Source organism: Nipponia nippon, unplaced genomic scaffold (assembly GCF_047370975.1).
Source record: "Nipponia nippon isolate SJK-2023a ecotype South Korea unplaced genomic scaffold, ASM4737097v1 scaffold_14, whole genome shotgun sequence".
NCBI classification, from domain to species: Eukaryota; Metazoa; Chordata; class Aves; order Pelecaniformes; family Threskiornithidae; genus Nipponia; species Nipponia nippon.
Genome location: NW_028262330.1, coordinates 1,476,858 through 1,493,770, shown reverse-complemented (window position 1 = coordinate 1,493,770; position 16,913 = coordinate 1,476,858). Strand labels below are relative to the sequence as shown.

Sequence of the window (16,913 nt, the reverse complement as noted above, 5' to 3'; positions counted from 1 at the left end):
CTGGAGCGGGGAGCTGGGTTTACCAGCACAGACAGCCCCAGCCTCCCGCCGTCCCGCGCTGCTCGGAGGCAAGGCTCCCGCCGCGCCAAGGGACCGGCGCGTCCCCATCCATCTTCCCCTTGTCAGACCTCCCCGCGCTCTGCAAAGGAGCTGAAACAGCCCAGCGCGCCTCTTTCGTTCAACAACCTGTGTGCGTTTCGCAGCCCACCTTATCACGCTGCAAACAGCTGCGGCCGGCTCGGGGGCGACGCGCGGCCAGGGCGCCGCGGTTCCTCTGCGTGACATCGCGCGGCCGGGAACGCCTGGCCGTGCGTTACGGGGACGCCTGCTAGAGGGGATCGTGTCCTGTGGGTGTGAGAGAGAAGATCCCTGTCTGGGGTCAGCACCCAGCGCCTCTTGTGCTTTTCCCCACGGGGCTGGTGTGATTGGGAAGTTGTTTTTTCCCCCTGTACAGCAAAGCGATCTCTTTTTTTCTAGCAATCCATGCTCTTTCTGCTATCACACACTCCCTCATTCAAAGGGCAGCCAGAGCCAGAAGGAAATCTCCCCTTGCTGAGCCTGGGGCACAACTGTGTGTTCCCCCTGAATAGTCCTGCACATCTCCTGAAAAGCCAGCGAGAAGGCTGCCTCCCCCCCTCCTGGGGTGACGGAGCCCTCGGAGCAAAGAGTGGGAGCGGGGACAGAGGCACCCAGCCCACATCCCGGCTGCCAGGTGGAGTGGGAAAGAGCGACTAAATGTACAGAAAGTCAACCTGCCAATAAATCGTGTAAAAACTGCCGGAGTCTGTGCAAACGTGAGGTGCAACGACACATCCAAGGGGAGGCAGCAGAAAAAAACTGGCGTGCTGGCGAAATGCAAAGAGTCAAAGCAGCAGGGGTTATTTCTGGTAAAATGGAAAAGAAAGGGTAGAAACACTGCATTTTGACCTTGTGTTAAAATGCAGTGCAAAAGCGTGCAAAGCACACCCGGGAGCTCTAGGCTGTAAGTACCTGCCCTGCTCATTGCTGGCTGTTTGTCCAGCGGCGGGTGCAGCCGCTGCAACGGCAGCTCTGAGACAATCCCAGTCCCGCCGCCTTCCCGCCGCGGCCGCGCCGCTCTTCCCGCCCTGCAAACCGCCAGCTGCAGGGTTCCCGCAGGCCGGGCAGGAATCGCTCTCCGCGCCGAAGCTGCCGCGGCGGATGAAAGGCAAACGTGGTGACTCAGCAGTGGCCGCGGAGGAATGCCAAGTCACCCTTAGCTTCCCCCTCCACGAGATGGAACAGGGAGCAAAAGCCCCTTTTTCTCCCCCGGCGCAGGGATTTTCATCCAGGTGGATGCGCTCGCTATCAGGACGGGCGCAGAGGGCAGCAAACGCAGCCAACGCGGCTGAATAAAGATTGCATCCTCAGTGCGGTGTTCAGGCAGGGCTTCGGTGCGCTAACGAGAGAGCTAACGACTCCCTTTTGCAGCATTTGCCAAGCAAAGCTGGATCCAGCCGTCCGAAACCCGAGACACGGGATGAGCTCAGAGCCCAACACCTTTGGGGTGTTGGCGGCCGCGGGGTTCGAACAACGTCACAGCCCCGTTGTTCAGCAACAGGAGTTTTTGCCACCGCAGGCATGAGGAAGCGGCTCCTGCTCGCAGGGACGTGACAGTCGCTTCTCTCCGAGGACGAGGTGTTCAGGGCGTTGGTCGCCCAAAACGCTGCAGAAAAGAGAATTGGCCTGATTTGCAGGTTGGGAAACTGAGGCAGAGAGGGGCTTTGCTTTTTCTGCTCAGGGTTTGGCTCCGAGTCACTGGAAAGACCCAGATATCCCCCAAATCCACATTTCCATTGGTGCCTTTATGGTGGCGAAGGTCATTGCACAAAAGGTGTAATCTTGACAAGATTTGGATAAATTCTATTAATAGTAGCTCTCCAAGTAGGGACTTTCTGTCCCCTGCATTGTGGCTCGGCACTGCTCACCCCAGGAACACTTCCTCCTTAAAAAATAGTAATTTTATTGCAAAAAATGAATTATGTCTGCCCTTGCCTCCCACCGGCGGGGTTAATCCCGCTCCTGCACGGAGGGGATGGCGGGGATGCGACAGGGCAGCGGCGCTCCCCGAGCTGCGGGAGCCGCCTGCGAGGCACGCAGCGTGCGGCGGCGAGGGCAAAACGAGATTAATACAGGCAGGAGCCTCCGAAAGGGCTTTGCATTTGATGTGGGAGAGGAGAGAGATCAGAGTATGGAGCAGCCGGGATTAACATAAAATTACAAAACTTTCATTATGGGCTGAAGGGCCACGGTGTGACCCGCCGGTGCCCTGGGCTGCGGGAACGCGTGGGAACGCCATCGCCGGTGGCACTGCCCTCGCCTCCTCCCCAGACGCAGCCTATTCTGCCTCCCCTTAGGTCAGCCGGATAGAAAAGGCGATTAATCTTTAGCCAGATTAAGCTTCAGCCAGAAAAACCAGGAGCTCGGAGCTGGCTGAGAGGTCCCCAACTTCCCCTTCCAGGTGGGGTTAAAAGGGGAGAGCCCCTGGAAGAGGGAGCAAGCGTGCACAGACGGGCACGGGATGCACCCAGGCATGCGTCACCGTGCCCATGAACTTGAAGGGAAGAGACGGGAACCAAATCCACCAAAGGACTTTGCCTCCCTGGTAACGTCTCCAAGCCCCACCAGCTTCGCTTTGATCCTGACCTGGGTCCAGGGCATTGCCATGTGCCGTAGGGATGCGCGGTGCTCCCGGAAAACCGGGCCCATGTGGGACACGGGTTGGCGTTCGGGCTCCTGCAGCTTCCCAGTCCTTCCCGTGCGGTGCTGGGAGGGACCACGCCAGCCTGGCTGCTCCAGGGAAAGACGCGGCACAGCAGGAATTGCACTGAAACAGCACCTGAGCCATCGCCTAACGGGGAATCCCTCGAGGGCCCTCCGCTCCTTGCAGGACGGGGTTCGTGGGGATCCGTCCTCGAAGGCTGCCCCCAAAAGTCCCCCCAGGCCCCCATCCATCGCAGACACAAGTTGTGCTCTCCCTCCCTCTGACTTTATTTGTGGAGGGAATTAAGGTCCTGCTGGGAAAACCTCCCCTGTGCTCTGGTAACTGCCTGCATAGCCAGCTCTAAATGGCTTTTTGTAAATGAATGACCAGGATTAACGAGGTTCCCCTCGCCACTGTTTGCTTAGCGCACCAGCGGAGTGGGGGGAACAGGGCAGGGACCCCCTCCTCCAGCCAAGCCCCTTGGGCCCCCGAGGAGCTGGCACGTACCGGGGACCAACACGGTGCCACCCAGCACATAGCTGAGCCCCTCCTCTCGCCTTAGGTTGGGAGCTGAGGTTCCCAGCTGGGTTTGGGATGGGGCGGGATGCGTACGCATGCACCGGGAGCGTTCGGGCCGGGGCCAGAGGAACTACAGGGCACCGTCTTTCGTGAGCTGGGGGCCAGGCTGGGGACGATGTTCATTTTCTCTCTACGCCGCGTTGCTGGGAAAGGAAGGGGGGTGTTTGCCATGCGGGTCGGTGCCGGGCGCGCGTCCCCCCACGTGACGGGGATGGGGAGGCCGTGCAGGGCTGCAGCTGGCCCCATCCCGCTGGCAGGAATGTGCTCGGTGACCCCAGGGCTGGCGAGGAGCCTCCCGGCGAGGCCACGGGGTCCGACGAGGGGTGCCGGTCCAAGGAGCCCCTTGCAGAGAGGACCCTGCTCCGCCATCGCTCTCTGCCCGCAGCGGGGCGGGGGGTCCTGCCTTTGCCGGCGGCTGGAGCCACCGCAGCCGCCTTGCCACTGCACAGCTCCGACCTTTGGATGTTTGCACATTCCTGCCTGTTAATGTGTCTCATAACCAAAAGCCGCTGGGATGGAGCATGACTCCCCCCAGCACCTACAGGTCTGCTCTCCCCATTCCCCGGCTGGGAATCGGCACCGTCCCCATGCCGGGTGGGAGCACATGCTTCCCAGAGGAGCAAAAACAAATCCCCGGCTCACATTCAGCCAGCAATGCCTCTGCTCGGAGCGATGGGCATCCCACCCCTCGACACGGCGAGCCCAAAACGCTCACTGAGCCCGCAGGGCAGATGGCAGTCGCCTCTCCCGGCTGGGCACGGGGAAAAGGAGCGCCGTTTCGGAGCAGAGTCGCGCGTCCCTTGGCTGCCAGGCTGGCACGCTGCCCGCCTGTGTGATGCCAGGCCAAATTCTTTGCGATTTCTAGGTCAACACCCGCCGCTCGTAATGCCCTGAGCCCCCCCGCCGGCCGCCATCCCAGCGGCCCCTGCGCGCAGGATGGGAGCATCCCGGGGGATCCGCACCCGACGTCCCCACACCGCCCAGCCCGGCCGCCCCATCCCTAACTCCCAGATACTGGGGGTTGTGCCCACATTGCCCTGAATTGGGCTGTTCCCCAAATGCAGCTGCTCGCCCTCCTGCTGCCTTTGCTGCCCGCAGCAGCACCCATGGGTGAACCGGGCCCGCCGGGCGCAGAGCCCACAGCCTGCCCTGCTTGCACCTTTTTTGGGGGGAGTTAAAGGCCCATCCTCTGGAGTCAGATGCCACAGGAGGGGGTTTGCTTGGGATTTCTCAAGCGAGTTTCTTACCGTCCTGATGGCAGTGAAAAAACCCCCAATCTCAGGGCGTGGGATGGCCCTAACGCTCCGAACCTGGAAATAAATCACCTGAGAAAAACAGCCTTTGTAAAGAAATCCCCGCGGCCCTGGTGCTCGTTTGCAAACTGGCCAAGTTTCAACCTCGGCGTGACGTGGTTTCCCAAGGAAGGAGGGGATGCTGGCACTGCTCCGGTGGCTCAGCCCCTCCACCGCGGGGGCTGGATGCGTCCCCCCCCCGTCCGTGGGGACCACTCTCCGTGGCACGGGCTGGGCTGGGGGAGCAGGAGCCCCGCGGGGCCGCAGCCCCATACCCGGGCACGTGTCGGGGGGATGAGGAGGAGGAGGAAGGGGCAGCATGCCGAGCGTCTCCTCGTGACGGCATTTACGCAGGGGCTGTTGCATTGTGGCTCGGGCGAGGCTGCTGGCGCTCCCCCCGCCGCAAGGCAAGCCCCAGCCTGCCGGCGCATTGTGCTGGCCACGCCGCCGGGAACGGCCGCTGGCAACGGCCCGCTGACCTGTCCCGGGGCGCCGAGGGAGGCCGGGAGCTCTGCCGGGTGGGCTCCCCACTGCCAGAGCGTGCACCAGCTGTGCGCGGCCAAAAAACACGGGCGAAAACAGGAGGGTGCAGGCATGCTCCAAAGGCGCTGCCCCGATCATCAGGTTCGGGTCCGCATCGCACCACCGCCTTGCCCTGCCTCAGTTTCCCCATCGGGATGCTGTAAGCCATCCAAGCTGCGCGAATGCCGCAGGTCCTGCTGGGCTCTGCCAGCAGTGCAAGGTTGGAGCTGGAAAAGCAGAAAAGGGGCTTTGCCCCCTCTCTTTTCAGAGCCATCTTTCCCGGAGCCCTGCAACCCTGCAGAAAGGCGTTCACGTCCAGCCTGACCCCTCCAGGCAAAGACATCGGGGTCCAGCCCTGGGGCCCACCACAGCCTCTCTGGGGTTTGCCCAAAAATCAGTGTCGCAGGGGCAGGGAGTCCCTGAGCTGTCCCCAGGCTCTGCCCCTGATGGCAGGGTGGGGGCCAGGCTGTCCCAACCCCGTCCCGTCCCCATCCCCAGCTCTACGCGGGACCGGAGCTCCCGGCCCAACTGCCGATCCCATGAGATTTCCCACCCACGTGAACTCCTGGATGCACGTTTGGGAACCTGTTTTTTTTCCCAAACTTTGGAGGTTCATTCATTGCTATGCAAGGCGAGTCCATTCCCTACCCTCCTCCATCCTGTCTCCCCCTTCTCCCCCCCACCGCTCCGGCCGTCCCAGCCTGGGATGTTCAAATGGGCTGAATTTTTCACCATGAGGAGGGGGGGGAAATAATTAAAAAAAAAAAAAAAAAAAAAAAATCTGGGGGTGGAGGGAGAACCCATGAGCTGTGACCTCCTCCAAACGCACAGCACCAAATCCACACAAGGAAAACAAAAGGCAGCGAGATTAGCATTTCCAAACAGAGCAGAGATGGCCCCAGTCTTTGAGCTGTTTATTCTAGGCGTTGATTTTCAATATTTAGGATGATTAGCAAGTGAAAGCCGGCTGTTGCCGGAATGGCTCCGTGCCAGCCCCGCACTCAATGGAGGGGAAAGAAAGACTCGGCAAGAAAAGGAGAGAAAAGAAGGGCTTATGTGTATATTTTTTTCCCCCTCTGTGAACGGGAGATTGGTTTGAGGTGTCAATGTTTGCCCATCAGGGAGGGATGATGGATGAGGGGACGGCTGGGGAAATAGCAGAAATAAATAATAAAGGCATAATTGCCATGCGGTTAATAAGGAAGGGCCTGGCTGTGGCTGCGAAGGCTGAGTTCGCAGGGAGTTTTTGGAGCTGGGCGCTTCCCGGAGCCGCTTTGGTGGGTGCCAGTGCTGCGATGTCCCGCAACGCCGACGGCTGTGGGCTGCAGCGCTCTGGGCTTTCGCCGCCCCGTGCTTTGCCCACGCACCGAGCAGGGGGGACGCTGCCATCCCCGGGTCCCCAACCCATCACCGCCCCGCTCCGGGCGAGCCGGGGCAGCCCGCAGGGCTGGACCAGCCCCAGCCCCAGCCCGCAACCCTGCTGCCACCGGCAAGCCCGGGCAGGCCGAGCGCTGCCGGGTCCCGACCTCTCTGCTGGCACCGTGCTTCGCCCCAGGCGTGCGCGGGCTTCGCGCGGGCAGCAGCATGGCGTCCTGCCGCCGCGCCCGCGGGAAGCGATGCTCCCGCCCCACAGCACCCCTGCTCGCGCACCTCCTGGCTGCTGCTTAAAAAATATCCCCCCCCCGACCCATCTCATTGAAAAAAAAAAAAAAAAATTCACGTCCAAGTTGGTTTTGTTGCTTTCAGAAGCTGAACAAAACGAGGTTGTTCCAGGCCTCGCCTGGTGCCTCCTTTATATTCACCCTTTCTCACTTTAAAACCCTCGACTGGCTCCGGCAGGCTGGAATATTTTTTTCCTGGCAAGGTTGGTTTATTCAGGCCCCTGGCAGGGTGGGTGTGCTGGGCGCTCCTCTTTTCCAGGGGGTTTAAAAACAGAAACTACACGGTTGTGCCTGGCAGAACAAAATAAATAAGCGGACCGAGGGACAAGGGGGCTGCCAGCTCTTCGCAGCCCTACCAGTGCCACCGCTACCGGGGGAAGCGGAGAGCAGCCCCCCCGGTGCTGCCAGCAGGGAGCCGAGAGGAGGAGAAGCCAGGACATGGAATCCCTTGTTGCCTTTTGGGGTCCATGGTCCCCAATGTCCCCAAGCTGAAAGGAGAGCCCAGATCTGCCTCCAAAATTCCTGATCAAAGCTGTCCCCCACAGGGATAACCCTACCTCATCCCAAGGGCCACATCCTGCCTGCCCAGCACAAGGCAAACGCACCGAGGCCAACCCCTGCAGCGAGCCCAGCCCTTATTTTGGGTTGAGACTGGCCGGATTGGGAGCAGCTGTGAGCACTGCAGAGCAAACGGGCAGCCCTGGGGCTGGCTGCTGCAGTGCCTGGTGCCGATGGGATCCAGTGGATCACCGGGGAGGTGATGGTGCTCCTCATGTGCTGGGGGGATGGGAAGGGCTGCGGCCCTGGTGCAAGAGGGATGGGACATCCTGGAGCGGGTCCATCTGAAGCACCAAGCTGGACCAGCCCCAGGCAGGGTCCGGAGGGGGATCTCTGTCCCTGGAGATGCTCAGACGTGACCGGGGCGCTGGGCAGGCACCGAGCGGGGGCCAGGCCACCCTTTTCCAGGGTCCCCTTCCAGCCCCCTTCTCCCACCGTCCCAAGTGGCAACGCTGCCCCACAGCCATGGGCACAGCGAGGGACCCGCAGCCCGGCCCCGGCCAGCCTCGCACCCCGCCCCGCGCCCCTGAGCCAGCCTGCCCTCCCCACGGAGCTCCCCGAGCCCGCGGCCCCCGACCCGCGCTGGGCTGGCCGCGGAGCGCTCGCTGCTTTTCTTCCTCGCCTTGGCAGAGCCCAACTCCTCCTCGACGTAATTGGCCTCACGAGGGCTCGGCTGCTCCTGCGGCTTCTGCGCAGCTCCTCTCGCCGCCCTGTACCCAGGAGGGCTCCCAAGCCACTTGTGCTTCTCAGGGCATCTACAGGGCCGGGTGGGGACACGGCCCAAGCAGAGGGATCGTCCCAGGCACCCACAGCATGGCACCCCCAGGAGCTCCCCGCAGGGGCAGGGAAGGGTGCTCCAGAGGCTGGGAAGACTCGGGACACCGGGCACGGCCCCCCTTGTGCCGCACCGGCGGTGTGTAACCATTGCCATGCGGGTGGTGGTTTGTGCCTCAGTTTCCCCACGGGGAATTGCTGTGCCGCCACGGAGGCGGGTGACAGCACCCAAGTACTGGGCTGGGTGTACAGCCAGGGCTGGGCTGGACTGGTGAGACGTCCCCTGCCTCCAGGGCAGAGGGTCACACAGGGCCGGGCCCGGCCGGAGGGAAAGAAGGAGGCAAAAGGGGTTTTTCTTCTTCATTTTTTTCTTTCTTTTTTTTTTTTTTAATTTGTAAATAACTTTCCATGAAAAACATTACATTGCACACAAATCTCTGCAGTTCTTCAGCATCAGTATAGAGGCCCCAAAACAGGAAAATATAACAAAAACCACAAATAAAAAGAAGCATCGCCAATACAGACACAAACATCTACACCAACCCCCGAAGCCCCCAGAGACATGGCCCTCGCTCCCCGGCCCCGGGGCACCGTCCCCAGCCACGGTGGCATCCCCGGGGACCTCAGGCGCTGGCACCTGGGCAAAGCAGCGGCCCCGGCCCCGCTGCTGGCATGAGCTGAAGATGTTGGTTCTCAGCCTGCCCCACTGGGGGATGCGGGACTTGCGCTCCCACCTCCACGCCTCCAACCCTCTCCCCAAATTTGGGTGCGAATTACTCCAAGGGTAATTTATATATTTTTTTAAGGCTTGTTTATTGATTCTTATGCTACAACTATACTCTCGCTAAATTATATTGCTCACATTAAAGGTCCTAAGTGCTTTTGTAACCAAAAAAGAAACTCTTTACAATCTTCCATTTTTCGGCAAGTCTAAGACACGCCACTAAAAATACGGCCTCTACTTACTCCTACCTAACGGCTGCTCTACCTCTAATAACCTACAGCGAAGGAGAGGCGAAGAATCCAGTTCTCGAGAGCTTCAAGTCAAGTTTCAGCAGAGTTTGGCTCCGCTCCCGAAACGTTTCTGAGCTGCTCTGCGGAGCCCTGCCACGCTCTGGCTGCGCAGCGAGCCAAAGGGCCAACGCTTCGGTTTGTGCCAGTCCTGGCGGCTCTCCCGGCCGATGAGCTGCTCCCGGCTGGATGGGACCCCACCGCCGCTGCCGTCCCCAGAGCCCGTTGCACGCACAGTCTTTGGCCTGAGCTCCTGGATGGGGCCTGAACGGGGATTTCTGTCCTCCTCGGTCCCGCCTGGGAGCACTGGATGCAGAGTGACCCCGTCGCCGCCAGCCGATGGCCATGCCAGGGTGTTTTCCTTATGGCTCCCCCAAAAGCGCATCCTTAATCGGGGCCCTGCGTTGCCCTGGCAGCTGCTCGGAGCCTGATGGATGAGCAAAAGAAGCGGAGAGCAACAGTCTCGGGCCAAAAAAACGGAGAGGGGCTACGTCAGCTGGTGAAAGACAGAGAGGGTTTATGGTGGTCTAGACCCTTCGGCAACCGCAGCAAGGATTTGGGGTACAAAAAAAATATGAAAGCCAGTTCTGGGAGCGCCCCGGTCCCCGCAGCTCCTCTCCTGCCGGGGCCAGTGCCTGGATCCTTCATGAAAGCTGTTGCTGCTGCTGCAGGAATCCTCCCTTGCATGGTCCGGGGTTACAGAACAACGAACACAAGCCTTTAAACAGTGAAAATATAAAACAACTCCCAAACTGCATTTCCCCTATCCCCCCACTATTAAGAAATTCTAGTGCTAAAAATATAGGCTTCTTTGAATATATAATATATAATAGATTATATAAAAACATCTAAAGAGGCAGACTTGCTGAATTTATAAACCTTTTCTTCTTCCCTAGGCACAAGTCAGGAGGGAGGCTGAACTCAGAGAATCCAGAAGGGACCTCTATTTGCTTGCCAGCTAATTACCACGCTATACCTACCAACTACCCTAGGCAGAAAAAGGAAAGAGAGAGAGAAACGGAGAGACGAAGGGGTGAGGAAATTGCACTTAGTCTATCGAGTCCGACGCCACCAGGAATCTCACGTCTTGGATGGGATTTAGCAGGTGCTCTCCTTTAGCCCTGAAGGAACATATGCCGTGTCCATTTCCATGGAAAAAAATATGGTAATTCACATTTCTTCCTTTAAAAGTAAAAAAATAAGTAGTGTTGTATTTCTTCTCTTGAGGAAACTCATGGACTAGAGACTTCTGATGCGTCCTTTAAAGATATATCAAGCAGTTCCTGTGGTGGTGGTGGTTTTTTCTCCCCCCGGTGTTTCTGTGAATAATCTCACGATGAAGCTGGTGAGAGTCACTGTGGATGTCTCTGTCTCTAGAAAATCTTGTCCCTTGTAAGTCCCAGCAGCACAGGGGGAGCATCCTACTCAAGTCTGTGTGGGCTTTGAACGGTGACTGGCCTCTTATAAGAGGGACGCCAGACTGCTCCAGTCGCTCACGTCCGCTGGCAAAGAGGCGTCGTTGAGTTCAAACAACTGCTCCATGTTGACGGAGTTGGAGAGGTAATCGTTCGTCCCTTCATCCCAGGGATGCTGCAGGAAAGAAGTGGCCATGAAGGTTTCGTCAAAGTCCAGGTTGTTCTGGTTGGATTCGGTGAGGACCTGCTCCTGCCCCTGGGGACAGTCGATGTGGTGCCCGTGTACTGTCAAGTCCAGGTCGCGTGTTATGGGGCTGATCGGAGGCGTGAGCTCCAGATCCCCAAAAGTGGAGAAGTCTCCGTTCAGGTTGGTGTCGAAGATGGCTTCCCAGTCAAAGTCACCTTTCAGCGATCCCAGCTCCGTCTGCTCTTCCTGGGTCAGCAAGGCAGAGTTGGAAAGCCGAGACACCTTGGCCGGTCGCTTGGGCAAGAGCTGCTTGCGCTTGTGCCCTGCTTTGCCATCCGCTGGATTCCAGTTCTGGTCACCGGTGACTTCTTCAAACTCTTTCAGCAGCTGCTGTGACTCCGTGTTGACGTTGAGGACGTTATTGGAGGTGCATGCCGAAGCATCCGGGCTGGCGACGCACCGTGCTTCTTGCTGGGCTCTTTTGGTGAAGGCCGGGTGGATCTGCACCGGGGGCATCCTCCGCTTTTTGAAGGCACCGCTCTTGAGCCGGTCGGCGTACTGGGGGTCAAGCTTCCAAAACCCGCCTTTCCCCGGCTCGCCCTTCTCCCTCGGCACCTTGACGAAGCACTTGTTCAAGGAGAGGTTGTGCCGGATGGAGTTCTAGACCCAAAAGAGGAAAAAAAAAAAACCAAGGCTTAATGCTTGTCTGCTGCTGCGGCACCTACCTGAAGGAGTAGGGAGGCTGGTGGAAAAGCACATTTTCAGCAAGGACCTTTGGGAAAGAGAAAGCAGAAACGGCAATGTCAAGACATCCCGGGCTACGTGCCCAGCAGAAACTCCCCTGCCCCGAGTCACCGGCGGAGTTTTCTTGCCTCCTGTCTAACCCAGCCGGCGGTGGCAGGAGCCAAGGGGGTCACGCTAGGACTCGCCAACCAACAGGAAGCTTTTGGGCACCTCTCCTTGGCTGTAAACTGGGGCCATGGGGCCTCGGATCATGCAGAGCACTGGGAGAAACCAGCCAGACTTGCCCCAGGCACGGAGCTGAGCTGGAGGAGGTCGGGTCCTTCGTGGCTAAGGAGGAAGAGGAGGGTCTTTACACCGATATGGCCACGGCCTCATTACAGGTGGCAACACATGGCAGCACCGTGGGGGACGGCATCATCCGGGCCCTCCTTGCATCCCCCAGTCCATCTCCGCCTATTGCTAGTGTTGAGGGAAAAATATTTGGCCAAAAAATAGGCACCATGCCTCGCCGCGGCCAGGCTGACACGAACCAGGCAGGCAAAACCGGAGAGACACGTGGGCTGTGCCACCGCAGCCCTGCGTGTCCCCAGAGGAGCCTCCTGGCCTGGGGAAGCTCGGTGTGAAATCACTGCATCTTCATCAGCCACCGCTCAAATGAGCTGGGGGGAAAAAAAAGGAAAAAAAAAAGAAAAAGAGGAGTTTCTGCTCCCGTCGAGCTGTTCTGAAACCCCGAATGTGCCTGGAGTGATGTGAATAATCAGAAAGGAAACTCAGTTATTGGGTAAATAACCCAGCGTTGGACTCCACAAAGCCAAGGCTGTATTAAGAGATTGGATATGGTAGAGTTTTTTTTTTTTGTAATGTTGCCTGGATATCTTTATGCTTATTCATCCATAATCCGTAGTGCCGAATAGGAAAAACAAGGCTTGAATGCTTCGAGCTGTTGAAAAACATGCGCGCACACACACACACACAACAAAACCCTCCTCTGGGCTGAAGCTCCTTGGGTGTGTTGGCTCCTCTCCAAAGCACTCAGCTCCCACAGGAATCTATCCATCTCCCCCCGAGTATGGGTGGCATGACCTTTCCAGGCTGTCTTCACGTACGGGAATCGGGATAGGGGATGAGAATGCAGCCTCGAAAAGAAAGGAAGAAAAAAGAAAGGAAGGGGAAAAAAAAAGAAAGAAGAAAGGGGGAAAAAAAAAGAAAGAAGAAAGGGGGAAAAAAAAAGAAAGAAGAAAGGGGAAAAAAAAAAGAAAGAAAAAAGGGGGAAAAAAAAAGAAAGAAGAAAGGGGGAAAAAAAAAGAAAGACAAAAAAAGACAGAAAGACAAAAGAAAAAAGACAGAAAGAAAGACAGAAGCAGCAGGAACACAAATACCCCTGCAAACAATCCAGGCTGTGGTAACTCCAAATTTACAGTTTAATGACATTTTACAAGGGTCAGAGACTTGCAGGCTGAATTCTCTGCTCCCCATCTCCCCTCCCCATCCCAAACTTCATTCAGCCTGGGCTGCCCTCCGTTATTACCCGGCCGGTTAACATATTTATCATTCCTGCCTGCAGCAATCCCGTGAACCCCCTGCATCTCTGCGGAGAGGGATTGAAAACCTTCTTTCTTTTTTTAATAAACACATTTAATTAAAAACGTGGTGATTATCCAGCCGTGAGTTTGCAGGAGAAAGTCAACACGCTGGCACACAGCTCCTCCTCCCGCAGCGCTGCTGTCGGTCCCCCGGCACAGGGGACCCAGGGGGACCCAGAGAGGGACTGGGGGGTTCCCTTCCCCGCGATGGGCTTCCAGAGCCGCCGGAGACCCACCTGCCTGGGGAGAAGGCGGGCAGCGCCTGGGCAGGGGGTTGCAGGGGTTTTGCCCAGCCCCGCCTGGGTGAGCACCGCTGCCGGGATCGCCGGCACGCTGCAAATTTGGGCTGGGAATAACCCGAGCGGAGGGACGAGCCACCCAGGTCCCTCCTGCCCTGCCACATCCTAGAAAGCCTCACGTGCCGGAGGTCCCCTCGCGTGACGGAGGAGGGCAGCGAGCCAAGGTGACTGGGAAAAGCCCCTGTGCTTCAGGCTGTCCCCAAAGCTGGTGAGCCTGGGGGCTGTCCCCTACCCCCCAGGGGCACGCTCGTGCTAGCTGGGGACAGCCGCCCTGTCTGACCTCTCTTGGGCTTCCCTCTGAGGCCTCGCCCGCTCGCCACAGCGATGGAGTCTCCTTGGCCCGTCCGCGGGGACGGCAGACCTGCCCTCTGCCCTGCTCGGAAAGCGGCAGCGCTTCTGCTCTGAACCTCCCCAACCAGGGATTTGTCCAACACGCGGCATCTCCCTGGGGCTGCTCTCCATCCCTCCGCTACGCCCAGGCCTCAGCACCCAGGGATACTCGACCTGGTGATTTCACATGTGCTCAGCCCCCAGGGACTCAGGACCCCAACAAGAGCTCCGGAAAGGTGGAGCCAGGGACAGAGACGCCTTCGCCCTGGAGCCGAGAGGAGCCACAGGGACCAGCAGCCCAGCGGGTACCTCCCTGCTCCCAAAATGGCCCTGGGCTCTCCCCCGTAATGGCTCCCTCCCTCCGCCACCCTCGCAGCCGTGGCATTTCTGCACACCCAAGCTCTTTCCCGTTACGGCCCTTCCCCACCGGCTGCTGGTGCCGCTCTCCTCCCAGTGGGATCCAGCATCCCGGCGGGACCTTGCCTTGCACGGCAGAGGCTGCGGAAAGCCCTCCCCAGCCCCGCGGGGAGAGGGGACAAGGCAAGAGGTCTCCAAATCTCCTACCTGCCAGGTGGGATCGGCGTGTCGGAAGTAGCAGAAGTTGTCGGTAATCCACTTGTAGATGGCGGAGAGGGTGATTTTGGGCTTCTTGCTGGCTTCCATCGCCATGCAGATGAGGGTGGCGTAGGAGTAGGGCGGCTTGATGTGCGGGTTGGTCTTGTAGTCAATGTCCTCCGCGAGCTGGGGGTGCGTGGCCACGGCGTGGTGCGCCGTCCTCGAGGTGGAGGAGGAGATGGGCTTGCAGGGCGTGTGGGGCATGCCCATGCACGCCGGGTCGGCGGCCAGGGGCGAGCACGGGGCGGCAAAGCTGGGGATCCTGTGACAGTCGTGGGGGTCCGGGCCACTGGGGCAGCAGGAGGACTTGCCCATGCTGGCATTGATGATTGAGAAGTCCTGCAGCCACATGAGGCTGGTCAGGCTGTCGTCCAGGTCGTCCGAGTCCCCCATGCTGCCCTCCTGCCCTCTGTCCTTTCCCGTCCAGCTCAGCCACCCCTCAGCCATCCCTCGGCGCATCGGCAGCTCTTGCATTCACGGGGTGAACGTGAAGGGGAGGGAGGGGACGGGGCAGATCCTGCAATAACAACAGGGAGAGGGTTGAGGCTCCCCGAGGCGCGGCCGCTCTCCGGCACCCAGGCAGGGCTGGGCCTGGGTGCTCTGGGTGCCGCTGGGGAGACCCATCCCCGGGGTGCTGCGCGCCAGAACCTCAACGCCTCCCCCGGGGTGCTTCAGCAGCCCTGAACCTCGGGGAAATGCCCTCAGACCCCCGTGCCCCAGTGTCACCCAAGCCCCGACGGGCCGGTGCTGCCCAGCAAGCCTTCGGCCAAAGAAAGAAATAAAAAAAAACCCTTCAAACAACCAAAATCCAGCCCTGCCATCCCCCAAAGCGAGGATGTTTCCCCTCCCGCCGCTAGCGGGACAAAAATCTCAGGATCCAACACCTCGACCCAGTATCTTAAAGTTCCCCCCCCGCTACCAGCTCCCCTCGGATCCACCCTGTTTCTGCTCCTCCCTTCACCCCGGCCCCCCCAGAGCAGCCGGGGCGCGGGCCCCCCGCACCCCCACTCCGAGCCGGCCGAGGACGCGGGCTCCGGCGGGGGCCGGGGCTGCGGGGCCGCAAACCGGGGCCCCCGGGGCGGTCGGGCGAGCGGAGCCCCCGGGGCCGGGACCGGGCGCCCGCAGCGGCTGCGCCGGGCCGGGGCTCCGCCGTTTGAATGATGCCGGGCTCAACAGTCGGGGGGGGGGGGGGATGGAACCACCTGCCCCGCTCCCACAAAACAGGGTTTTCCCCCCCAAAATAAGGCTGAGGACGAAGAGAGCCGGTGCGGATGCCCGATCCCCAGCGCCACCGCGCAGCCCTGGCAAACTCCCGTGCTCGCAGTGAGGGAGATCCCAGAAACGCTCGCTGCAGTGGTCGGGGGGGGGCAGGGGGAATAAAATAATACAAATAACAATAAAAATAAGAATAAAAATAACACTAAAAATAACAATACCCCCCCTCCCGTGCAACGCTACCGCCCCGGCTTCGCCCGCGCAGCCCGGCTGAGCCCTCGGCCCTGCTGCCCCGCCGCCCGCCCCAGCCAGCCGCCCGCTGCCCCCCGCCACCGCCGCCGTCCCTTACCCCGTCCCGGCGACGTCCCCCGACTCCCAAAGTTCACGAGAGAGCAAGAAGCTTCTGGAAAAAGCAAAAAAAAACCAAAAAAAACCCCAAAAAACAGGAGGGGGGGAAAAAAGGGAGGGGGGGGAAGGCAAAAATCCCCGCAGCCGCTGCCCGGGGACGGGGGTCGCTGCCGGCCCCGCGGGGGAGGCCGCCCGCCGCCCGGCCCTGCCCGCCGCCCGCCGTGATTTGCGGCCGCCCGGGGGCTGCCATTAAGTAGCTGCTCGGCAAGGCTTCACGCGTTGCCACGGCAACGCTCCGCCCCGTAAACAGCTTCCGGCCCCGCCATTGGTCCGCGCGTTGCCATGGGGAGCCGGGGGGTACGGGCCGGTTTCGGCCCGGGCTCGGCCATTTGGGGCCGGGGCCGGCGGAGGCCGCGGTGCCCCCCCGGGGGAGGTGGTGCCCCGGGTGCTGTGGGGACCCCCCCCCCCCCCGGGGCCGCATCCAGCCCCGGCAGCAGCGGCGACCCCCGCACCGGTGCCCTGGCCCCCCGCGGGGCGGCACGAGGGCACCCCCAGCCCCTTCCTCCTCCCGGCGCCCCCCCCCCCCCCCGCTTCGGCCCCCTCAGCAGCCCACAGCAGTCCGGGCAAAGCTGAAGGGGGGCTGGCAGACCCCCAGATTGAAGCATGGGGCCTGCCTTTATTTAATTAAAAGTACTACAGCCATATGCCCCTATAAGGAATCCCTGCCCCCCCCCGCTGCCAGCCCAAGGGCTTTAAAGAGACGGAGGGGGCCAAGAGCAGCCGTGAACCCCGAGGGAAGCCGTGTGCCTTCACCCCACGGCGCCCTTTGGGGCGCAGGGGGCTGCGGGGCGCCTGGGGGAGGTTTAGACACCGGGCACTTCTCCTGCCCCGGGGAGCGAGGGGCAGGCGAGCGGCCAGGCCCGCTCCCGAGGTCGCTGCTGCCTGAAGGGGTGCGTGCAATAAGGGATTTTCCTGCCAGGATCCCCGGGGATTTGGGGGAGGCAGGCTGGGAGGCTCAAACCCTCTCCCCAGCACGGGGGCAGAGTCCCCTCCGCTGG

The 16,913-nt window shown here is 60.3% G+C and overlaps 1 protein-coding gene across 1 annotated transcript; it reads right to left on the bottom strand.

Moving 5' to 3' along the window:
* Window positions 1-8,661: 8,661 nt before the first annotated feature.
* Window positions 8,662-15,993, bottom strand: FOXJ1 (forkhead box J1). The gene is made up of 3 exons (XM_087750838.1): window positions 15,857-15,993; window positions 14,242-14,809; window positions 8,662-11,381 (listed from the first exon to the last, which is right to left on the bottom strand). Exons 2-3 carry the CDS (start codon window positions 14,764-14,766, stop codon window positions 10,581-10,583), a joined length of 1,326 nt encoding a protein of 441 aa, XP_087606964.1. The 5' UTR covers window positions 14,767-14,809; window positions 15,857-15,993; the 3' UTR covers window positions 8,662-10,580.
* Between the last annotated feature and the right edge of the window lie 920 nt (window positions 15,994-16,913).